At 38.3% G+C, this 26,485-nt stretch overlaps 1 protein-coding gene and 1 long non-coding RNA gene across 2 annotated transcripts in view; one reads left to right on the top strand and one right to left on the bottom strand.

Annotated features, from left to right (window-relative positions):
- The window catches only part of LOC144039248 (uncharacterized), a 40,986-nt gene extending 20,209 nt beyond the window's left edge, over nucleotides 1–20,777 (bottom strand). Inside the window, exons 1-2 of the long non-coding RNA XR_013289389.1 lie at nucleotides 20,596–20,777; nucleotides 18,720–18,802 (exon numbers count right to left, since the gene is read on the bottom strand). This is a non-coding gene — a long non-coding RNA (uncharacterized LOC144039248). The remainder of the gene's footprint in view (nucleotides 1–18,719; nucleotides 18,803–20,595) is intronic.
- LOC144039586 (homeodomain-interacting protein kinase 1-like) lies at nucleotides 11,654–14,070 on the top strand. The gene is made up of 2 exons (XM_077553088.1): nucleotides 11,654–11,775; nucleotides 11,857–14,070. The coding sequence occupies exons 1-2, from the start codon at nucleotides 11,757–11,759 to the stop codon at nucleotides 12,882–12,884; spliced, it is 1,047 nt and encodes a 348-aa protein (XP_077409214.1). The 5' UTR covers nucleotides 11,654–11,756; the 3' UTR covers nucleotides 12,885–14,070.
- Nucleotides 20,778–26,485: the final 5,708 nt, after the last annotated feature.

Genomic DNA, 26,485 nt, shown 5'->3' on the forward strand with positions numbered 1-26,485 from the left:
TCGTCTTGTCTTTTTCCAATTTGCGCAATCAATAATGTGTCATTTGTAGAGCAGTATGAGATGAAGTACAAATCATTATGGACGAAAGGAATGCGACTACCGTAAATCCCCTTACAGTTGCGCAGATAGAAATGAAGCTACCATTAAAAAGCCTCAACATGAGGTATTGAGAAGAATGATGTCGAAAACAGAAGTTATATTCATTGCTCCAAATGAACAATTTAATTGGCTGTGGGAGAAGATGTTTCCACATTTATATCATAAACCGGCCACAATGTTGCACACAGACTATTGGAAACCACACAACAGTTGCACAAGTTAAAAATGATTAAGCTGCTAAAATGTTGCACATAGACCACCGTAAAACCTCCAAAAGCTGTGCAAGTTAAAAATGATAACGCTGCCAAAATGTTGTGCTTAGGCTACCGTAAATCTTCCAAGAATTGCGCAATTTAAAAATGATAAAGTTGCTAAAATGTTGCACTGAGATTACTGTAAATCCCCCAAACGTTGTGCAAGTCAAAAAGTTCAAGTTATGCTATTTGCAAATGACAAAAAAATCAAACCTAATACTCCAACTTGGTCCAGTTAAAAAAGTGTCCAGCTCCACTGAGTGAGAACCTCAGGCATAGATAGTATAACAGACATTAAGGACAATGTGTCAGGGTTATGATAGATAACAAATATAACTAAATAACTAAAATTGAAAAAAAACAAAAACATTTATTTTATCTAAATAAAATGAAAACAAAAATGTTTTGATTAAGTAAAAGTACTGTACATCTGTGATTATAGCACCCAAAAAAAATCCTTCATTTTCATCTTAGTCAATTAATCAGGGTTCATTTTAAATGTTATTATTTTGACATTGCTGTGGAGTGTAATAATTGAAATTGTAATTTAATTTTGATTAATTGCACAGCCCTACATGGGTGTGTGTTATTCACAATCTTTTATGGTAATTAAAATTTACTGAATTTAATAAACTAAAGTCAAAATGGAATACAAAAATTAATAAATAATAAATGAACTATAATGAAAAAAATGCAAAATACCACATAACGGGACCAAAATCTTCAAATTTATCACTTCTATTATAACTAAAAACTTTCTACGGGTTGAATAAAAACATCTGAACATATCTTGTTATGTATGCCGCTGTTTTGTTCAACAGAGCGAGCGTGTGCACGGCTTAAACGGGGAATCATGTTTACCGCGTTAAACCATGTCCATGCAGAACAGGCAACCGGAATCAATTTCACCCCACCCGGAATGTGCAGTCCACAAATTCTGGGCTAATAATCGACTGGTCGCCAGCTATCTGAATATATTTCAATGAAAGTGCTATGACCTTGAATAGAGATGAAGAGGATTATTCAGTGGGGGGATATAAAGAGACAAAAAAATGTAAGCATAGACACACAAGCAGACAAAGGGAAGGGGAAAAAAAACACACCTCCCACCTTCTCTGCTGCCACCGCAGACAAATTGTCTCGTGGAAAAAGAAAAAAGCCTGATGAGACATGCGGGGTGCAGCAGGAAACACATTTATTAGCATAGTTTGATTTTGATTCATCACCACCTCCCAATGCGCACGCAGAGTGTCGCTACAAAAACACTTTGACTTCATAATGGAATATTCCATTAAGAGGCACAACAAAAAATGTTTGCAAGCGGCGCCACAGTTGAAATCGTCACCGTGCGCAACAAATGAACGGGAACGACGACGTTAACAAATGCCCCAAAAAGTGGATTCTAATGTACATATCGGATGAGATTAAAAAAAAAATAAACAGTTTTGTTAGTTAACAGAACTGAATAGCAAGGATCCCAAGGGTGTTATCAAACAATCCAGGTATTGTCATTATCCAATGAAAAGCAAAAAAAAAAAGCAAGCGCTGCCTTTGAGATACAAGTCACCCGACTTACAAGTTTTGAGATATGACCATTGTTTTTGTTATTTAACTCATTCATTTTCACTGAAGTAACCCCTTTGCTCCAGGCAGTTTTACTGGATTTTGACTGATTTTGCAAGGTCCATAGAATAATGTGTTCCATTGCTATAAAACATGGAACCTACCAAAATAAATTTGCTTCTTCTTTCATCAGGAAAAAAAAGTATATTTGTATCTGTTTCCGTTTTGCAACAATTAGCATTAGAATATAGCTACGTTTCATCATTATTCACAAATCTGTTTAAAATAGCTTTTTGCAACATGGCCCTGGTTGAGCTCTTATACTCTGCTGCCACCTGCTGGCAGTTTTTGTGCTAACCACCATTTCTTCAAGCATTCTCTTCAGGCTGCATCAAAGCCTTCATTAAAAAACGTATAAATACGTCTTTGGGAGCATGGTAATATTTAAAATAAAACATATTTATACGTTTTTGGGAGCAAATGAGAGAAAAAACTGTTTCTAAACTGCAACTCACAAGGAAGTCAAAGTATAAAAGCACTGACACTGAAATCATCGACATAAACTTTCGCACATCTTGTGGGCATGAATGTGCCTTTCAGTCTGACCAATCCATCCCATCAGCTATCACACCATCTCTAGTCCAGTGTCTGATGTTAAAATGTGCATGAGCAGACGCACAACCACGCGAAAAAGTAAAAGCGATTAAACAGCCCTTGCCTGCTCGTTTCGCCAGCCTTTTATTCAAGCGTCAGTTCTGTCCTTGTAGTTTTTGTCATTCTCGTGACTGCAGTCTCAGGCACAGTAATTTCCCAAGCAGGATCAATTAGCCTTAACATTTGTTCCACTTTACCACTGAGAGGGGACATACTTGACACAAATGGACAGTAAAGAGGACGCCGGGTGGCTGGAATCTCCCGAATGGGAGTTGACAGATCCAACCGGAGCATATGGTGTTGTGTTGTGTATGATGTGTGAAATGGGCAGGCCCTGCAATACAATTAGATTACCTACGCGGTAATTAAGAGTCACTGAGAGCTCTCCCTTTGTGGTTTGTCAACCTCTATGATCAAATAAAGATAATCAATTCATGGTAATTTGGAACCTTCCTGTCATCAAACAATGACCCTTTTGCAGTTATATTATGCATACATTGCAAGTTCTGTTCTCTTTATTTTTTAATGCATCAAAGATGATTAATCAGACGTAACTTGGAACCTGTCATCATTTAAAAATAAATGAATAAATGTTCTCCTAATTTTTGTACAAAATACTAGCTCACTTTTATTTTAAAGGGCTGACTTTTTCCCCAACTTCCTTTGTCCATATGTTGCCTAACAGAACTTCAGGCTTGTTATTTCCTTAAGATTGCATTATAAAATATTTCTGAAAATATTTCTTTATGCTGCTATTAATGTGTATTGTCCAGAAGGGGGAAAAAATGGTGCCAGTGGATTCTAGTTAGCCCCAAGGACAACATGAGTCCAGACCTGTTCTAAAAATAGCTCACTCGCTAAGTCATGAGCCACTGTGACTTGCTAAAAAGAATGTTAACATTCATTTATTTATGTAAACTTAACATTTCTTCTTTACCAAATATTGTATTTTTTCTCAATTATTAATTCGTATTAATTATTATTATTGTTATATATATTTTGTCTCAATACCAAACTTAATTTTATTTAATCTTATAGCTAGCTTGTGTATCTTTGATTTCTTTGTTACGCTACAAGCGCCTAGCATAATAATAAAAAAACAAACAAAAAAAATTTCCAGTCTGCTAAATCCCTGCCAGAAAGGCGCGTCCACAAGTGAGCTGAATTGGCCAAGCAACTGACGTAACGTAACATCACGCCAAAATAAATCCTGTTAATACACTGCGGCTGCCGTTAACTTCCTGTTGACAAACATCCTCCCACGCTAGTGCGACAATAAAGTGTTTGAGAATCCCCACATCACGTCCGTTCATGTACCAACAGCTCTCGCTTGGCAGCAGTTTTTTTTTGGCGCAGCAGGCTGAGCACGCGCCAAACAGTCGCGTCGCCTTCAGTGAGGGTTACTACTGACTGAGAAGGATTAGAGTAAGACAATTAACAGTAAGAAGATGGGTCGCAGGATAGCCAGTCAATCCCAATCAGTCGCTCAAGCGGCCGAGAAGCTTCCAATCCAGCAGCTTGTTGTCATCTAATTGACACCAAGCAGGTCAGTGAGGTCATGGAGAAGATAAAGAAGAAATTTTCCTGTGTGTGAATGCTGATTGTCGCCATCTTGATACGTTGGCTAAGCATAACTGTAATGTCAGCGTCAGAGCAATTTGATTGGACGCTTGGGAACGGCCTTGCCATTACTTTTCTGTCGATGCTTTCAGCATTTTGATAAAGTCCAATACTTTCGAACCAAAAAAGTGTTTTGCGAATGACATTTTCACAAAATCCCTGCATCGTTGCTTTTCTGTCAGTAGTATGTACATGTACAGGTCTGAAATTTCTGAAGCAAAAAGTGAGATGAAATTAATAGCTCAAATTTACCACTGCTAATAGCTTTACTTCTCTACTACTCAGAATTCCTACCAGGACAGCAAAAATTAGTATGCTGGTATTGAGATGAGCGCTGAATGATGTCAAACTCAACTCACTTCACAACAAGCATCAGTTTAACGATTAAAAATAGATGTCAAGTGGTTTGTTGCCATTCCCATTTGTACTAACATAGAACAAAAATTGAATTACACGTTGTGTATTTTAAATAATCTCAAAGTGTTGCCTTTTCTATCTTAATGTTAACACATAATGGTAAACACCATAGGCACGCTAATGGTTAGCATATATATATATATATATATATATATATATATATATATATATATATATATATATGGCAGTTTTGTAACATAAAAATATTATTTAACAATGGAGCAATAAACAGACAAAGAAAACAAAATAGAAAATAATAATATTGTTTATCATTTGTGAAGTGCGGCTAATCTCTGTCGCCATGCATAGCCATAATGTCTGCAGTATATTCTGCCCATTGAAAGTTTTAAAATTAATCATGAATAAGCAGCTACGTCAATCTGTTTTGTAGATAGAGGTGGTATCAACTCTGATAGTGTTTTATTGGATGCTAATAGCAGTCTAAAAATTCACAGAATAAGAATAAGCTCATTCCTTGTGTCAATAGCCTTTACGCTACACTGACAATATGAAATGGCAAGAGTGAACGTCCCTCAATGTGAGAACATACTATTCAAGTAGAAAAAAAAGGTTAGCAATAAATGCTATCGCACATACACATGCAGAGGTGGCAAATCCTGGTCCAGAAAGTAAAAAGCTTACCAGAGTTTGGCTTTAGCCCCAGGTGCTAGCTAGCTGGTGCCATGGTGCTCCTTTACCTGCTAGGGAGCTAGCTATTTAGCATTTAAACGAGCACCATGGGAGCTAGCTAGCTAGCACATGGTGCTAAAGCCAAACTGTGGCAGGGTTTTTACTTTCTGGACCTGGAAAGTTGGAAATTTGCCAGCTCTGTGACATGAAACAACGGCTGCAATAACATTTTAAAAGAAATGAAATATTAAAATCTGAAGTTCTATGCTTCTACGGATTAACAATAAAATACACACGCACGTGTCATACACACACACATGCACAGTGACTGGTAAAGACAAAAGTGAGGGTGATAATCACAACAGGGATTAGCGAAAGCCATGCGCGCTGCTCCTTTTCAGCACAGTTACACCCACTGCCTTCCAATTTGCAATGTAGCTCATTATGGTTTATTGCTACAATCCAGATTAATTGAGGGGAAACTGCTTGCTTTGGCAATATGGAGTGTATGTGAGTATGTGTGATGGAGAGGGGATCCTAATATTGTGCATTGCCTCCACCATCTGGACTGGAGCGGGACAGTATCTACCACTATGATTTATTTTTGCTCCATATAGTAACATAATAAGGCATTAACACTAATTTAATTTAATTAATGGTTACGGGTTTTTTTCTCTCCAAAATACCCTCTAAAGTGAATTTAGAGATTTGTTTCTAAAAACATTATACATATTTGAGTATAATTGCTGAAAACCTGTGTAAAGATTGAGGCCGCATTAGAGCGCCTCATTGTTTGCCACGAGTGCACACACGTCACCAGAGTAAGGTGGAAGAGTGTGGGGTTGGGGTTAAGTATGATGCCACTGCCAGCATGTGGCCAGGGGCTTCACACGGGTGTGGTCGCTTTACAGCGCCCCGTTGTCATAATGTGGAATTAGATTTGGAAAAATTGTTGACAACACGCTTGTCTGTGGTGTTCTCAAATTAGAGGGAAAAAAATGTTTTTAAAAATTGCAATTGCGTTTCATCTGCTTTGGTTTTAATAATAAATAGGCACCGAAACGCAAGCAATGCTTGGATTGATTTACCACAATGTAAACGACACTCTCGGACACGTGATTTATTGTGATTTGTCAGGTTGGTGATTATTTATCCGTGTTGTGCATGTTGTTTATGAGCGTGTATCATGTACAAGCTGTTCAAAGCAATTGCCTGCTCTGTTTGGATTTAAATAGGGTTTTGAATTATTGTCCTGACTGCAATTCAAGTGTCACCCTAAAAAAAACGAGCTTTTCAGTTTTAGATTTAAGACATACCAGCAGGAAATATCATTTTGGTTTTGCCCTTACCAGTCTTCAATACTGTAATGGTAAAAAAGGGTTCCATCACCAAGGGGACCCTGACAATGTCACCTGCATGTTCTGAGAAACACACAATAAACTGACCGCCTGCTGATTCCCAAGAACAGTAATCCGTCTTCATTTTATCTGTGGTTACTTCTTTAAAAAAAAACACACACGATAATAACCAGTGGAAGGGACAATTTTTCGCTGTCACACGAATGTAATGGGCGGAAGGTGTTAAAGAAATGTGTCAACGATTGATCGGTAGGACTTTGCTGCTCTACATTTCTGTCACTTTTCCGACTCAAACGTGCAGCTGCTCATACAGCTACATTTTATTTTTTACACTTCGCAGGCTTATCTCTCCTGTAACCTTTTTCAAAAGTAACAAAATTGAAATGCATACAATCTTTATGTTTGAGTCCAAGCTTGCCTTCTGGCTTTACCTTCTATTTTTTACTTTCTTTAGCAGGCACAGAACTCATCTGAGAGGTGAAATATAGATTCAGAGCTTATCTGTCAAATGGGATGAAAGTCAGTCTGGGTTACATGCTTCTAACAAAGGCCGATATTACTATTGGAATTCAGTTTCCAGGTCTTATCTGGGAAAACAGCAACGTTTCTCTGGAGAGTGAGAGCGAAGCATCCAGGGAGTCTAAATTAGATGACATCCAATCAAGTGTTTGAATCTAATCGGATGAAATACTCGGAGGAGTAGAGCTTTCCTGGAATTTCATTTGTGGTATATTTGAGAATTGCGTTTCGGCAAAAACAATCCCAACGCATTACGCAACAAGCGTATTTAAAATAGGTTCAGCAGGATTTAAACAGGGAGTCAATTTGGAAAGAATCTTGTAAATGTAATATGTTGCTAAACGAAGGTCCACCATGTGCTCATTAAATGCTAAACTTAGCCAAAAATGTCCACCCTGTCATCGGAAATTTGAAATATATTTGTTAAACAATAAATCAGTTTGTTAACTGAAAAATTTTGCTAAATGAAGGTCCACCACATGCTCATTGAACGCAAAGCAAAAACAAAAATGTCCACCCTGTCGTCGGAAATTATAAATATATTTATTAAACAGTACGTGAGTCTGCTAACTATAATATGTTGCTAAATGAAGGTCCACCACATGCTCATTGAATACTAAGCGTCGCCAAAACCTATCATCGGAAATTAGAAATACATTTGTTAAACAATAAAAATAAAATAAAAAAGAGTAAATGAGATTCAATTCCTGGGAGTAATTGTTGATAATAAAATATGCTGGAAACCAAACATTAAATATTTTGAATCCAAACTTTCTAAAAGAAGAGAAAAGAAAGAAAGAAAGTCAGACATCATTTACTGCCGGGCAATATTGAAAATATGTTTTCAGAGAGACAGGTAGGTTATGGTTTGAGGGGAATTCATAACTTAAAAACAAAGTATTCAAGAACAGCATTGAAGAGTTTCTGTACATCTGCATGTGGAGTGAAAATTTGGAAAAGGCTGAGTAATGATTTACAACAATGCCCTAACATAGGCCAGTTCAAAAGGAAATATAAAATCAACATTTTTGAAAAGTATAGGGAAGGAGAAGTGCTTCTCAATGAAAAGTAACATTGGTTGATGTTATTATTATTATTATTATTCGTATTGTTGCTATTGATAAGAAAATAAAATACATGTATATGGAAAAGTATGACAATATATGCATAAGGCACACTGTTCAATGTGTTCATTATTAATAATTACTATAATAACCTTTGTTATCAATTATCAAGATATATTAGCTGTATACTAGAAGTTTTTTTTGTTTACTATACATCCCTACTATTTATTGATTAACGGATGTTAAAAGGGGTAGGACCTGATAAGTTTATACTTCTTCCTACTCCTTTTTGAACATGTATGTGTAAATGTGTATCTTATGACTGGGTGAACCACTGTGAAACTTTATGTTGCTTTCGTTGCTTTAATCTTGTTTTATATATTTGGTCTTTACACATGTACTTTTATAACCAGTCCGTTTTTTTATATACATGTTTGAAATAAAATTGAAAAAAACAAAAAAACAGACAATGGACTATACTGTACAGTAAATACTGCTTCTATAAGCCCTCCCCTAACTGCGCCATCCACATGCCTCACACCCTCCAGTGCTAATGGTACGCACTGAGCTGTCAGATTAAGGCTCATTTACTCCCAGCGGGGTCTTCAATTAGCCATGATTAATACGCCCGTTGGTGCTTCTGTTTTAAGAGAAACTGGATCCGTCAAGATTACGAGAAGACACAAGATAGTAGTTATATCCACCCGGGCGGCACTAACAAATTAAAACCAAGGCCCGAAAATTGAAGACGATTGACAATTTACCTAATTAAATGTGAGAAGTATGCATACATTCTTATATATATATATACACACACTTTGCTTTTGAGTGCAACTTGTGAGCAGTGGCTCAAGGTTCAGATGGGGACACAAGTGTGAACGTACAAATTGATTTAAGAGGGCCCCATCTCTCCAGTTTTTCTTTTTGCTTTGCGGCTAAGAAACGTACACAAAATGCTAGCCGTTGCCACTGGTTTACACTGCTATGATGTCACACTATTTACTTGTCAGGGCTACAAACTACTGAAGCAATTGGTAGAACTGCCGATCATCCAATATTAGGTAAACAATCTCGCCACTGTACCTCTCGGTCATGGTCAACAAAGATTTCACGGTCCAAAATGAGAAGCTGGAATAATAATAAAAAATTTTTTTTTAAAAACTCCCGTACAGCTGCTTCATCAATAAGACATTTGAATGAAAAAGAAAAAAAAAAACAGAACGGGAGGATCTCACTGCCACTAGTGGAGATGATCTGCGTCCCCTGATGGGCAATACAGATTTGGTTTTTTTTCCCAATTGCCCTTTAATTTTAGATAGACACTATAGAAGGAGACTGCATTGGTGCTGTGAGGAGAAAAATAACAAATCAGAAAGGATAGGTCTACCTATAATCCAGGACAGCCTTGCAAATCCAATTTAGGTAGCTAATGTGCAAAACATTTTTTACAGAAGACGAGGATGTCAAATAGAATTTCATCTTTCATTTTATAATCATTTTGTCACGTGGTGATATCAGACAACTGTGTGAAATGGTGTTGCTAATCAACAATGAGATCTTGAACCGATGGCAGATGCGTATGAGGTCACAGTGACCTCACTTGTTCTTTCAAATTCATTTTTTTCCAAATAGGAAGTAATGTCAACGAATCTCTTACAAGGTCAAAATGTTACCATCGTCAAAAGCGCCATTACTGTAAATGAACTGTTTTAAGTTATATGTTATATTTAATGGTCATACAGTACAAGTGCTGTATAATAAAACGTTACCTTACCGGGAATGCTACAACTCTGAATATCGACCAATGGTCTAACCGCCTCATAAATCACATTTTAATGGAAAAAATATCTGCCTCAAATAAAAACCAAATATCAAAATTTATAGAAATATGGTCTACGTATATAGAATTTTTTAACCTAATTCTGGTTACTTAATTCTGCCTGTTAGCGAGAGCCACCACATCGTGATAACTTACATTGATGTTTCTGCATTTGGCAATTTACTATTATATTATATTATATTATTAGTATGGGATTTTTTTTTTAATAGGTTTTAGGTGAACTGCTGAATACACGCTCGCATGCACGCACACATGCACATACATACAAAAAAAAAAAAAATATATATATATATATATATATATATATATAAAAATTTTAATAAAAAATAAAAAAGGAGAGCAATGATGACATGTGAAATCGAATGAACAATACTGAGCTCTCCTTAAGGAGAAAAAAAAAGAGAGAAAAGGGAATGCTACTTCTCAACATGTACCCGAGACACCTACACATGGGAAAATAAACACGCATATTATTGATTAGGCGTCAGTGCCCTCTTTTGTCAATCCACCCTCGTTATTTCACATTTCATAGACTGTTGGAACATCAATATATATATAAGCAGCCGTCAACATAAACGTGGGCGACAAGCCGGATTTCAGTGCGTTTCACCATTTTAAAACCATGTTAGTCCAATTCCCACTCTCTCGGTGATGTATCGCAAAAAGATCAGCGGTACACTACCAAAGCCGTTGTGATGGTTATGAAATGCAACACTTTCAGTTCCGGCATTCCATTCCCTTTATTGATTTGCAAAAGGCAACACCGTTGATCCATGAAGGCGACACACAGGCATATATTAAAGCCATTTGTGCCAATTAGAGTGATGTATTGTTGGAGCAGCCGGTGCTAGCATAGTCAGTGACACACTCGGATGGAGACCAGTTTAGTCATTTTTCAGAGTAATTAGAAAAACATCACATGCTTTATGACAGTTAGAGTGGGGTGAGTGTGTCACTCAAGAAAGCCCAAAGGTGTGCAGACAGACTTGGAGGTAACAAGAGTAAATACTCTTTAACTTGTTTCATCCCAAAAACATATAAAAACATTATTTTAAATAGTGCCATGGTCCCCAACAAGTATTTATACGTTATTTATGTTGTTGTTTTTATGCTAGAGCATACAGAAGGCTTTGATGAAGACTCACCTGAAGAGGTCGCTTAAAGCAATGGTAGAAATGGTACAAAAAACAGCCAGCAGGTGGCAGCATATAAGAGCTCAACCAAGGCCATGTTGCAAAAAAGCCCTTTTCATCAGTGTTTTGAACAGGTTTGTGAATAATAATGAAACTTATCTATATTCTAATGCTAAATTGCGGCAAAACGGAAACAGATACAAATATAATTTTTTCCCTGATGAAAGAAGAGACTCTTAATTTTTCTTTTGGCAGGTTCTATGTTTTAATGTGGACCTTGTAAAATCAGTCAAAATCCAGTAAAACACCCGGGAGCGAAGGGGGGGTGAAAATGTCTGGGAGTGAACGTTAAGAATCATCCATGTAACTGATTTTGCCTGCATAACTTACATCATAGGGGGGTTATAAATTCATAAAAATGTCTGGGTCATACAAAGAGTGACTTCACATCCCTTTGTCAGCTTTAATGTCCTTGATATCTTTGAGTGACAGGGAAGGCAATTCAGTCCTGCGCTGTGTCGGTAAGACCATAAATTAAAAAAACAAAATCTTTAGTGTAATCCTTCACTTCTCATTTAAAATGTATCTGAAAACTGACCATCGGCATGTCATTGAATCAGTCTGGTACGTTCATGTCAATCTTACTCATAAAGTTGAATTGTTGATTATTTAAGTTAACACCGTCTCATTCCGTCTTCTGTACAGACCAATTACGAATTGTCAAAGGCAGCACACTTGGCCAGTCCTACAAAGTGGAAGATTTTCTCGGCGAGGGCAGCTTCGGAGTTGTTGCCAAATGCCGTTGTACAGAGACTGGCAAGATGTCGGCCATCAAAGTGATCAAGAATCATCCTACAATCATGCACCAGGCAAGGAAGGAAATTGCGGTTCTAAAACAACTCCAGCGTCTGGATCCTGACCTCTGTCACATTGTCCGCTGGAATGACTTCTTCTTTGACAAATACCTCATCTGCTTAAACTTCGAGCTTCTTGACCAGACTTTGAACAAATTCCAGCAAGAGCACAATCTCACCACTCTTCCCATCTGTCAAATTAGTCTAATTTTGTACCAGATGGCTACGGCGCTGCTACATTTGAGTGAGATTAGAATTGCGCATACGGATATTAAAACTGACAATATCATGGTGGTGGACCGACATCAGCAGCCGCTAAACTTCAAGCTGATTGATTTTGGATTGGCTAAAAACGTGTGTGATCTGAAACCCGGTGACTGTGTACAGACTTCATGGTACAGGGCTCCAGAAGTCATGCTGGGTCTTCCCCTCAATGAGGCCATTGACATGTGGTCTCTTGGCATCATGGCAGTGAAGCTCGCTACAGGCTTCCATCTTTACCCGGGAGACTCCGACTACGACACCTTGGCTTACATGATTGAAACTCAGGGCCAGCCGTCCAGGTCCATACTGGACCGAGGACTACGAACATGTGTTTTTTTCAAGAGACAGAACACCAGCGCACAAGGCTGGAAATTTAAGACTCCGAAAGAGATGGGCCACAACTCTGTAGAAGTGAGACCCTTAAATCTCAAATCTCTTGCGGACATTGAGGTGGTTCAGAAAACGGGAGAAAAGCGCAACCAGCGTCTCTTCATAAATCTCGTCACAAAGATGCTACACCTGGACCCCGACCTCCGTATTAAACCTGTGGAGTTTTTGCAGCACTCTTTTTTTTCAATAGCAGCCACAAAGGGGTTGACGAAGAAGCTACACTGATGCCATTGGACCAGACTTTCACAGAAGAGACTGACATAAAAGTGAGGTCTAAAGACAGACTCTTCAGGAAGATTCAAGGGGCTTTTACAGTGAATTAGAGAAAACAATTGTTCACCATAAGTATGATACAATTCCGGACCTTTCTGATACAAGACGAATCCAAGTGGTTGAAACCAGTTAAATCCATCAGATCACACATTTTCACATGGCAGCCAAGACAGTATAAGAGTAGAAACTATTTAGGATAGATTAGATCTTCTTCCGCATTCAGTAGAAAAGGCTCCACAGCTGTGTACTCGATCGTTATTTGTGTCATTTGTTTACCTGACAATCCAAGCTGTTTGAAAATTGGTTGAACAATCTAGAGTTATTTCTAAGTCCGCGCGTCATTGACCATAAGACCATATGAGGTGTGCGAGGAACAACTGTTAATGGAGTCACTGAAGATCTGAGTACTACCCCTAGGCGTTATTGTGACCATTTTTTGTTGGTCCTGACCAAGCCATTTCAAAATAAAATACTGCCCACGGGTTAAAAATAGGAAGCATACTTGAGATTTAAGGATTTAAAAAGTTTGTCTTTCATTTTTACTAAGAGCCAACCAAAAAATAAATGTTTTATTTAAAAAAAAAAAAAAAAAAAAAGTAGAACTAATAATGTTTCTGGTAAAGTTAGTCAGATCACTTTACCAGAAATACATGAACAAAGTAGAAATTGGGCAAATCACCCAAGATGTAACATGGAACACATAACTGGATTCTGATTCTTAAATATACCAAATACCGTAGCAAAAACACCTACTGGAGTTATACAACAGGTGTTCCAAATCCAACTTAAACTCTTGTTACATAACTGTACCAAATGTGCTGCCTATATATAACATCAAATGTGTAAAAAAAATAAAAATAACCCAAAAGAAAATCATTGCTTTTCACACATTCCGCTTGATGTAACAGAACATGTCTAGCGTGTTATACAACATCAAAACTTAGCTTCTATTTTTTTTTTCTCTTGGAGGATGCTGCAAATGTACTCAGAATTATCATCCAATTTATTTAACATCTGGCTTGTATTTGAATTTTTCATCATTTTATTCTATCCATTATTTGTTGGAGCTCACTTTCAATAATACAGCATATGCTCTCTCAGGAAAAATAAAAATAAAACTATGCATTACTGAATGCAATTATGCTGTGTTTTTCTGCTTTTAAAAGGAATACTTGATTTATATTTTAATTTATTTAAGAATTCTGACATCTCAGTTCATGGTTTAGCTGCTAGAACAAATGAACCGCCGCACAATTAGATTAAACGTTCTGCAAATCCGCCTGCAACTATCTAATACTGTTCAAATTGTTTTCCCGGATATTTCACATAATTATTCAAGACCACGCTGAGAATCCACATGCACAAATTATCGTAGGAAACAAACGAGAAGAAAAATCCTCTCAATGTCAGTCCCCTCATGAGTGACAACATTTAAACGCTTCCTTAATAGATCATGCAAATAGGGCGGGAGATTTTAGCAGGAGGGATCATCGTGATGATGTGTTATCAGGTTTCCTGCTACCTCGTCTTGAATTGATGATCCCCGTCATTGGGCGAAATTTCCAAATGAGGTTCGGTGATGGCCCCAGCTGCATAAATTAAGAAGCCCCTCGTCGCTTAATTGTTCCAATTAGCATGAGCGCAGTGGCACAAGCGCTAATCAGGGTTGCAAATCTGAGTTTGTGAGAGTAAACAAGAGCTTCTTTTTTTTTTTTTCAAAATTACCACATAGCGCTGAAGGATTTTGAAAAATAATCAAATTGCAATTTATTTTCCCCACTCACTATTTTCATGATTTTTTCAAGGTTTTCTAAAAATGTAACTGGTTTTATAGGTTATTTGATGCAAAATAATCTCAAACAAAATAATCTCAAAATCAGACATCAAGTCTGCTTTTCTGACATCCCCTTACACAGCTTCTGTCAGGGCTGCGATCCGTACAGAGAAGACATTAAATTGGTAGGTCAACCTCAACTTGTCAGTGCACCTTACACAAAGCGACCAAAATCCCCAAAGACTTGTTGATGCAGCTCCATGAGCCTCCAGGGTGATAATAAATCTGATAACGGTGTTAGATTAAGCAGCTGTCACCAGGCTGATGATAAAATATGTGCCCGGACCGTAAATAACCGCAATCACTGATAGCTTCATTGATATCACTGTCACCACCATCAACCTGAGACACGTTTAAGATTAGAGCACCTTAGCTGCTCATTCGGATGCCGACCACAGATGTTAAAACAGATTAGCTGATGCGCTGTCAGTACAGTTGGTAAAAGCAAATTGCAAAGGGGAACAAACAAATGGTGGAGATTTTATCTATTCTGAAAAGGTGTGTATCAGAAAACCGTGTCTCGTGGTAAAAACTTGAATTTAACTAGGTTTGCTCATTTGCCAATGTGCTAATTCGTTAAAAAATGTAATGAAAATGTTTTGTATAATCCTGCTATAAACTACCACAACTGCAACATAACCTCTAGTCCGATAAAATCTGCACTTAGTGGAGGTCAAGATACGTAGTACGGCGGCGTATTAGGGCCACGTATAAATATATATTTTTTTTAGCAGGCGGGGGCAATATTCTGAGAAAAAAAATCGCAAATATGCAACTTTATTTAAGTGGCAAATTCGCGACTATATAAAAAAAAAACTCAGAAATGTACGAAAAAATTCACGTAGCGTAGCTATACTCTAATGTAAGGATTCGTTGGTTAATGAAACACTGTTTATAAAATGAAAAGGCAGGATGGAGCCGGGATTCATTCTTGATTTAAACTTTACTCATCGTACATGGCAGCTAGAGTGACAACACTTCCTGATCCCCTATCAGATGACTATCACTAACCAATCAGAAGGTAGCATGCTTTAGGTAAATGCAAGTGAATGACGGAGAGCAGCAGATTCGACATCAATTTAGCTACTTGTACAAAAAAATACCAAAATGTATAAATAGTAATTCTGGAAACATAAATGTACAAGTAAATATTTATTTTAACAAATTAACTTCAATGCTTAATCCTCAGGTTGTGGACCTTCGCAAAGCGTCTTTATCTCCTTATCTGAAAACCCGACCGAAAAGTATTGGCACAAACATCAGAGTAGTACGCTACGTTTTTTTCTGGCAAATCTGCCACTTTGGAAACTCGTAAATTTACGAGTTTTCCCCCCACAAATTTGCCACTTTTTGCTTTTTTTTATTTTTTATTAATATAAATATTAATATAATATTATAAATATTTTTTTTATATGTGGCCCTAATACGCCGTCCTAACGTAGCCCTCCTTGGTCATTGTGACCCATTCTAATATTTAATCATCCAAAAATATCACATAACGCAAGGCTATGTGTTTAATATTAAAAAAAAAAAAAAATTAAAAGAAAGCCAGCAGACAAAGTTGAACCTAAGTTGTTGTATGTGTTGTTTTTTAGATTTTCCAAATGGCTCAATTTAACCCGCTGCATAACATGCAGGGTTAAGATTAAGACTCCAATTTCTTGAGATACTGCATGGGATACTTAGCGAGGCTCCAAAATGTTTAACAATTTGTGAACACGGTCCAACAGCAAATCATTAATTTGAACTCATGCGGGCCCTTCAGTAATTGATTCAATGTCTGTGTGGAATGAAGACATCAAGAAAGTGCGACAAAGACACTAAAAAGAGCAGCGAGGTGAATCCAGGTGGAACGAGAGGAACAAAGTCGAAAATTGAGTCTGCATCCTTAAGGCCTCTGATTGATGGATTAATTAACCACTTGAACCACATGGACAGATTGAAGGTCCAACTAGTGGAGACGGCTAATGGAGTTTAGAGAGGAGCTTTGATGAGGTGGGAGAATGGGCAATCTAGGCAATCGGGAAAATATAGCTTTCAAGACAATGATCATCCTTGTTTCAATATTTTGTGTGTCATTTCTGTTTGGTGGTGTGCCATGATATTTAGCTGATGTAACATACAGTATGTAGCTTAGCTCAATAAAGGTTAGGAAACTCTGCTTTAGACAACGCTACACATAGCCGAGGCCATCCTAATTTTTGGATTCAATCTAGTCATATTTGGATCTGCAATGTGGCAACAATAAACAGCATGTGAAACATTTGTGTATTAAATCCACCGTGAATGACTCCATTACACCATACGGCGTTATCAACAAGGACAGCAAACAATATATTTGGCTCCGGGCAGCCACTGGCATGCTGACTCCGGTCAGGAGATGCTTGTGCCAGTATCACGATTAACATTTCATTCACTCGTCAACGAATCCACTGAAAGCTGCGAGGAAGCGGGCGAAATCCGCAGCGAAGCCGGCAAACAAGTCATTCCGCTGACAGCGGGGGAAAGAGCTAACAACGCGCCACTGCAATGTTGACATACACACACCGACCGGCAACGTGATGCGACTAAAAGATAGAGGAAGGTAAACAAGGCAGATGGCACTTCCCTGAAGGTAAGCACGGGCTGAAAATGTAAATGATGAGAAGCACAGCGCGGGATAAATAAACATATGGATTCATCGGGGAAGACAGATGCTTATAGATATGTGGAGATAATTAACCTGGAGGGAAAAAAGTACGATATTTCCAACACAGTGGTGCCTTGAGATACAAGCAACCTGACTTGTGAATTATTGCAATACGAGGCGTCATTTGCACGATTTTAGATTTTTTTGATCTATTTTACCATCAATTATAGACATTTGCAATTTCTGGAGAAATTGCAAATGCTGAATGGAATTTTTTTTTTTAAATAAATAAAATTAAAGCATGTGGAATGATGTTGAGTAATATGGAATGATACAGAAAGATATATGATGATGTGAAATTATATTAAATGAATTTGATGTTTGCTAGTATATTATTGGGAATAAATGAGGATTTTTTTGGTGGGGCATCAAAATTTGATCACATTGAAAATCATTCCCAAGGTGAATTGGACGAGATCAACTTTAGGGTTTGGGATAGGAATGATGTGAATCTGTTTTTTAATGTGTCATTGTGAATGATTTTTTTTGGGGGGGGGGGGGGGGGTTAATGGTGAATTTTGGGCATTTCGAAAATTCTTGAAAACTGAATTGAATGAGCTGAAAGTTTTGAATTTCAAACGGGAATGATGTGAATGTGTTGCTGACTGTCCCATTGGAAACTAATAGGGAATTTTATGGGGGTTGAAATTTGGGGAAAACTGTATATTTTTGGAATGCAAACAGTAATACCCGCCAAGATAAGACCATGTTTAATATGTTGAAATTGAAATAATGTAAATCGGATGAATTATGTGGAAGGAGATGTGTCAAAAAAGTGGGAGGAATAAAAAAAAAAAAAAAGCCTTCGAGACTTCTAGCTCAGCAATTTGGAAAATCTTCTCAAATTAAAAGTTTTTAAATGATGATGAACATTAATATTCAAAACAAAGAAGGTGTGAATGTAGGAGATAAACAAATTGACACGGAGCTTTTCTGCTTATGTTTAGCAAAGCTGCGTGTCTGTAAACTAATGTTTTTTAACTGAGTGCCTTGTACTTGTACTGTCATTCTTCGCAAAAAGAATATTTTTTCGAGTTAGCCGTTTGACAGCAATCACGTGCCGACGCACGAGTACAACACTGACAAGTGCAGTGCTACAATTAAAAGGGTGCAGACATACTGCTGGGGGAGGAAATAATATGCAACGCGAGCCAAATTAGATGGCGGTGATGGTTTTGCATAATAATAAGCTCATGAGGCACAAATTAAGAATATATTAAATGGAGAAGCCAATGAAAGATAAAGAAAAAATATACATACATACCAATGAAAAGGCAGTCAGGTTTTATGTTGATTGGCATCTTTAATGTGTGTAGCGTAAATGCTAGCAGTCGTCGTCCTGGATGTCTATAGATGAAAAGAGTCACATCTTATTAGACAAACAGAATATTTTTCATTCAATGATTTATTTTGTTTAAAAAAAAAAAGAGACTTCTTTTGGTCGCTTGATCTGTGTGCGCTTCCCCCAGAGAGACGTCTTACACACTATGAAACTTTGAAAGCGAAAAAGTACGATGTTGATGCTCGCATGCTGCTCTCTGCAGTCACTTTATTTGTTCTTATGTTTAGTATGCAGCATTATATTCGTAAAAGACTTTTCTTGTCTTTGCAAAGAAAAAAAACGTGTCAACAGCTGTCGGCCCATCGAGTGAACATCACACAGGTTCGAACCTCTTTCAAGTCTTGCTTTCTTTCACAAATAACACGAGGGGATTTCATAGACCTGTCAAGGCCGACAGACCGTTAACAATGAAATTATATGCATTTTCCTCCAAGTTTTAAGTACTCTGAGCATTTTGATTTTTTTTAGTTTTGTGTAGCGAGCAGACATGGGTAGTAATCCGCTACATCTACTGGAGTAACTTTAGTAAAAAATGTCACAGTAGTTTCAATGCAGTTTTTTTGGGGTGGGCAAACTCGATCCTCGAGGGCCGGAGTCCTGGACGTTTTGGAGGGCCTCCTTTTTCCAACACAAGCTGATTCCAATCAACAGTGTCGTTATCAAGCTTATGCAGAGCTTGCTGATGAGCTGATCATATATCAGCTGTGTTGGAGAAGGGCAACATCCAAAACCTGCAGGGCTCCGGTCCTCGAGGTCCAAGTGTGCCCACCCCTGATATAGAACAATGTTTAATTGTATGGACTTAGGTGAAATGATATGGATGAAAATGTGCAATATGCAAGTAAAAAATGTTGAGTTTTTGCTATGTGCAAAATTTTGCATGATTAAAATTGCTCACAAGGTGAATTGAATGAGCATCCATTTTCTCAACCGCTTATTCCTCAGTAGGGCTGGAGCCTATCCCAGCTGGCTTCGGGCAGTAGGCAGGGTACACCCTGAACTGGTTGACAGCCAATCACAGGGCACACAGCGACAAACAACCATTCACACCTAGGGACAATTTTAGAGTGTTCAATTAACCTGTCATGCATGTCTTTGGAATCTGGGAGGAAACCGGAGTACCCGGAAAAAACCCACACAGGCACGGGGAGAACATGCAAACGCCACCCAGGAAAGCCGAAGCCCGGACTCGATCTCACGTCCTCTGCACCGGGAGGCGGGCGTGCTAACCAGTCATCTACCGTGCCGCCAACAAATGAGCAAAACTATTTAAATTTCAAATGGAAAACAGCATTTGAATCTGCGACTTTGAATGTGCCATAAGAACTAATGGTAATTATTTATTTATTTTATTTGGCCTCAAATGGAATGAATTGGGGATTTTTTCACAGGTTGACTGTATTGAGGTTGTTTGAAAGTATTTTACATTGGATGTTAGTCTATAGCCAACCTTATGAGAGCTACTATAATGGGGAAAGGGGGGGGGGGGGGAGTAATTCTAGGTTTTTCTCGATATTAATCCATATTAGCTGAGGTGTCACTACACTTTCTAATGGAGCACCGATGAAAAAGCATCATTACAAACAGGGAGGATGTGCTAAAACCACTGTTGGATAGCTGAAGAGGACTGTGCTACTGACCCAAAACAGTCTGGGTTAAACCACTCACAGGTCCATTATGTTCTTTCCCGACTGTAAGTAACATCAGAGCACAATGAGAAAACGTTTTTGTTTGTTTGTGATACAGTATGATGAAATAGGCTATTGTCACAGACATTTTCAAATGCAGATGAATTTACCTTGAATTCCCATGTAAGGCCATGTTCACACTTGTCAGGTTTGATTCGGTTGCTCTGATGCGCTTGGTTCGTTTGGTCAAGTGTGAACAGCTGAACGTTATCATCGAAAGCAGGTGCGCACCAAACAGGTTTGTTGCACATTAGCAATCAGATTGACAATCAAATAAGGCGGAAGCAAAGCCGGCTTCGTCCCTCAAACAAATCTCGTACACACAGAAGCATTTCAAGACTGTAATGTATATGCCAAGTCTGGAGTGGCGCTGTAGCGCAGCCACAGGGAATTAACAGAAAGCGTAGAAGAAGAAATTTGAAATCTTTCCACTCTGGAGCCCGCTTTCAAAAGTGATTGGTTTCAAGCTTTGAAACAGCGCCACCGTGTGGACGAACGGCTTCAACGGTAAGAAACTTGTGAGGATACATTGAAACTGGCTTTCGCGTGGACGAGGCCTCAGAGTTCGATGTGAGTTTCAACTGTAATGCAAACTCCTACTGATCACCCCCCCCCCCCCATTTGGTTTGTATTGAATTAACCTTGAAGTGCATTAATATGCAGACTAACGCATGGGAATTTAGTAAAGCTTTATCTTTTGTTTACTACATGGCATTCAGAAGGTGAAAGTCAGATGAAAATAAAATAAAGATTAGCGCGACTCTTTAACGCCTGAAATGAAATCCCAGAATCCGTGAATAGCTGCATGACATCCAGCTCCGGTTTGCCCCTGTTTTTCTGTCTGGGTTAGTGCTGAGGTCATCATCCTTGTTCTTCCCTGCTCAATAATCACTGGGGAGGAATTTTAGCCGCGGCTCTAAAAACGCAGACGCAAAGCGCTCGTTCATCACAACTGTGCCTCTGGAGACCCCGTTTAGAGCAACAGACACGTATTCATTACCAGACGTGTCCAGACTTTGGGGATTTGTGTTATCTGTGCGTAAACAGGCTGCACAAGGAAAACGTCTACAGGCTACAAGGGCTCTGCTCGGCAGAGGGACTGAACTCGCATATCTGGCAGTCACTCTTTTATAGCAGTGTTTGCCGGACTTTATTAATCCAAAGCGCACATTTTACCTTCGAAAACTCTCATGTCACACCACCAAATAAAAATGTAATAAAAGAGTATACAGTGTACTGAAATACTGATCTTTTGTAAGTTTACTCACAAATCTCTATAAAATCTGGCGATGCTGGTAACGCAAATGTGCACATTTATATGTTACTTGAAGGTGACATCCGGGTTTCAAGTCGTACGACCCTTTTAAAGGCAATTACAATTAACCACTACAAGCAACAACAACGCTGGTAGTTAACTAACAATAAAATACAGATTGTATAACTTCCCAAATGTATACACTGCATTCATAAACAATGTACATTATAAATGTTAGGTTTTGCCATTAAATTATTAGTTAAATATGTCAAGTAAAAAATACTTTATTTTAGATTTTATTAAAAATATATTTATGTTAAGTGAAGTCTAGAATGACTGCCTTACAATTTTTTTTTTTAAATAATAATCAAGTAGCCTATTTGTGTCAAATGAAATCCAGAAAATACTGATTAATTTAAAAAAATAAATAATTATGTCAAAAGGGTTGGTTTTATTTCATTTTTCATAAAAACGCAACCCCCTTCGAAGAATTAATGTATGAATGGAAACAAAATGTATCCTTAAAAGTAAAAAAAAAAAAACATTTTTTAAGTGAAAAAACAAAACATGATCCAAAAACGTACCTGTATTGTCCTTTTAAAAAAAGTGTCAGCAGTGGCCAATGTGGTGTATCTCGATTTTCCTGTAGGAATACAAAAATACTAATTGCTTTGTCCACAAATAAGAAATAACCTTTTTGCCAATTTTAAACTTGAAGAAAGCAAAGGGACAATAGCGATGCTGGTTAGAGGAAAGTGGAGAGACGAGTTTTGTTTGCTATGTGACCAACGAAAGTGTTTGTTGTAATGTTTTTTTTGTTTGTTTGTTTTAAATAGCAGCCTGTAAAAAAAACTAAAAAAAAACATGAATGGCATCGAATGTTAAGAAATTAAAGAATTGTTGGCACATTTATTAGATTCGTTTACTGGATATTTCCTTGGCCACCAGGGGTCAGTATATTACAGACAAACGGTTACCCCTCTACATGCATAACTCCACTCTATGTGCTCAACTATCTGTTGGCTATAACACAGCTACACTGATGCTATTCGTTAGCCTGTCTATGACGTTTCGCAACATGTGTTAGCATTAAGCTAGCAGACTTAAAGGCAAAATGAAGCGGATGTTTTAAATTCATGACAGCTAAGGTATGACAACGATATTTTATTCCCAGCTAATCCTCTGCTTTTTATCCATCTATTCCAGTGGTGGGCAAACTTTTTGACTTGCGGGCCACAATGGGTTTGACATTTTGACAGATGGGCCGGACCAGGAGCATTTGGACCTCATAGCACAGTAAAAACACACAGATAAATGTACAACCCAATTTACTTATAGTGTGCACTTAGGACTGCGTTTTTCAAATGTGCAAAATCCACTTATTTAAAACAGCTTTTCCAATAGCTTCATTTTTATTGTTTTAGCTCAACTTTTGCTGTGTTTTTATGCTTTATAAAGTGACCTTGGGTGTTCTGAAAGGTGCTGTTTTTAAATGAAATGTATTATTATTATTATTATGATTATTATAAAATAGCCCTAATCCAGGTAGTACGTTTGCCTCAATGAATATGCAAGATGCGGCATTTACACACTATTTGGCAAAGTGGGAGGAGAAATGTAAATAGATTATAATAGCACATACACTGTGATCTGTCAAACCTGGTGACTGCATCTATTATTAATAGATTTCAATTCAAGGCGTAAAGTTAAAGAATTTTTTTCCATTGGCCCACCCATTTTTAACCCGGGCCCACAGTACGTGTGAGACATGCGGCTGCATGATAGCGGCTGCTGCCTGTCACGCGCTGAGGACAAAGCGCGTACATCCAATCCGTCTCTGACCACTTTTCCATCTCCGTGGGGGACGCATAGCTCACGGTGTTTGTGCAGCAGCTCAAAAAGAAGCCAAAAGCCAACGAGGAAACGCTCATAGAAGTGCTCGACGCACGCCCCGGGGATGTATTCACCAATATCAACAGTCTCCTGCATGCGCGCTCCTCACCTCACCCATGACAACATGTAGAAAGACTATCTTCAGCTGTCAAAAGGATCAAAACACGCAACAGTGCCACAATGTTGACTGATAGACTGAACTCTTTGTCCCTGTTTTCTTTCAAAAAAGAATTGACCGATTCTCTGGACTATCAGGACATTATTGCTGTGTTCAACACAAAACCCTGCCGTCTCCTGCTGTAAATGTCCAAATCCAAATCCAATAAGATCCACTGATTGTCACACCCATCTAAGTGGGGCGAAATTTGTTCTCCGCATTTGACCCATCCCCTGAGGGAGCGGTGAGCAGCAACAGCGCCACTCTTGGGAATCATGTGGTGATCTAACCTCCCAATTCCAACCCTTAATGCTGAGTGTCAAGCAGAGTGACAATCAGTCCCATTTTTATAGTCTTTGGTATGACCCGGCCGGGAATTGAACCCACGACCTCCCAGTCTCAGGGCGGACACTCTAACCACTCGGCCACTGAGCTGAACAAAACAAAACAAAAAAAAAAATTGAATTTTTTTCTAGCCTTATTGGATAAGTTCGGTGGGCCGGATTGAAACGCATAACGGGCCGTATTTGGCCCGCGGGCCGGGGTTTGCCCATGTCTGATCTATTCTGTCATCGGTGTGAATCGAAGTACCTTGTTTAGCCTAGCTCCACAGAAAATGAACTTCATTTACTCTCAATTTTATACCACCGCATATTCTTCATACTCGCCGTTCACATCTACAGTCTAGTCTTAATGGACGAGCAAAAATGCTAATGAATACGGCTCACCAGGGGAAAGATTTAATAGAAGCTTACGACTGACCCACATTTAAAGTAAACTCACAGGCTAGAACGTAGCCCTGCGGCTCTTTTTTTTTCTCCCTTTCACTTGACGTTCAAATATCCTTTTTAAATCACACAGTTGCCTTGGAAACGCCAGCAGCTGCCAAAAAAAAGAAAACGAACATTCCTAAAAGGGACCTTGAGGATCTCTGAAGGCCTTGCTCAGCAGCACCTTTGCTTACCTGTCTGATTATTTACCAAACCTTGGTTACCATATCACTATTTTTTTTTTTTTTTTACCACGACCTGCATTTGGTGTGACTGTGCAGAGGCGGGTTAGACCCGGTGAAACTGTAAGAGGTGGGCGCTGCGCCGCTGTGGGAGTGGTTAATTTAAAGTTCCTTCAACGCCACAAAAATTTTTTAATGCACGATTAATGACTGCTCCTGACTTGGAAAGCCAGTACTGAACGAGTTTCAGTCGCAACGCAGCGGACACGCCCACGTCAAAATTTAGTAGAAATACATTTAATAATGATGCACATATTTGTGGAGACTGGGGTCAAGTTGTATTTTACAATTTTAAAAATGTGCTGCCATTCTTCCTGTTACAGATTGGATAGCTCATAATATGCAAAATGTACTGAGCTGTCACCAATGTCTTACAAATGCAATTATGCCATCTAGTGGCAGAAAAAAAGACCTTATCACAAAAGAATATCACAGTTTGTTTGTTTTTACATTAGAGTACATGTGTTTAATTTTAACAATTTTTTTTGAATTATTATGAAATTACTGTGTGACAAAAAGATGCAGCCATATTTATATTAGTTTAACCTTTTTTTCCCCACTTTTATGTTAGGAGTATGAAACCAAAAAACTTATGGTACATTTTACTGTACATTTAGAACAGATATAAAATTTGTGATTAATAGGGAGTTAACTATTGAAGTCATGCGATTAATTCTGATAAAAAAATAATAATCGTCTGACACCCCTGATATATATATATTTTTTTTTGGGGGGGGGGGGGGGATAGTTCCTTTATACTCCTGTTTCAGTACCTCCCCCAGGATGTACGCGGCAGGATCACCCACCACGCGTCTACAGCGTTGGTCATTCGCGGATGCCGTCGCCATAGCAACAGGATCACCGGCATGTCATTTGCCAGCGGCGGATGGGGCTCGGCGTAGCCCTAACCTCCGCTCCCTGCACCATACTGTGAGTATCTTGCGGTTGTTTTATTCCGCCCGGCCTCACAAGGTCAGGCGTTGAAATCGCGTTCCCTTCAACGAACATGGCTTCTGTCAAAACGTGAACACACGTCAACATGATGTGCCCATTTCCATTTGGCTCCCAGCACCCAGAGATGTCATGCTTTGTACATTCTTACTGATAAAGTGATTAGATCGTGGTCCATAGCCACTGGTCTGGTACTGGTCCATGGACCATTTGGTACCAGGCCAAAAAAAAAATAATGTAGGGACCAAATATTTATTATCCACAATAATACCAATGCAAAATACACGTATGAGATGCAGGTATTATTTTTATCCACTTTGGGTTCACCAAACTCACGTTATAGCCTACACTGTAGTATCTGTGACTTTGAGTGTGTGTAGGTAAGGTCAGGCTTGTTGATTGACATAAGAGTCATCAGAATTATCAGATGTAAAAAAAATTCCTAGTCAATACTAATTGACTTTTACTTGGGTAACTAAACTGATCAGGACTCTACTTTTTCCAAAGAAAGGTGTACATTATTTATTCTATAGATTTTTTTTTTTTTACATCTTCTTTTATTGTGACTGCAGGTTCAAATTAAAACGTTTGAATATGTTTTCCTCTTCCGTGTTGCAGATTGTATAACAACTGTCACAATAAATATATCTGCACCAATCTGTTTCTTCAAGGCAACATTTTTTGTGTGTGTTTGCTGCCATCTAGCGTGCAAAAGTCAACTCCAGTCCTGTG

Source organism: Vanacampus margaritifer, chromosome 19 (assembly GCF_051991255.1).
Source record: "Vanacampus margaritifer isolate UIUO_Vmar chromosome 19, RoL_Vmar_1.0, whole genome shotgun sequence".
NCBI classification, from domain to species: domain Eukaryota; kingdom Metazoa; phylum Chordata; class Actinopteri; order Syngnathiformes; family Syngnathidae; genus Vanacampus; species Vanacampus margaritifer.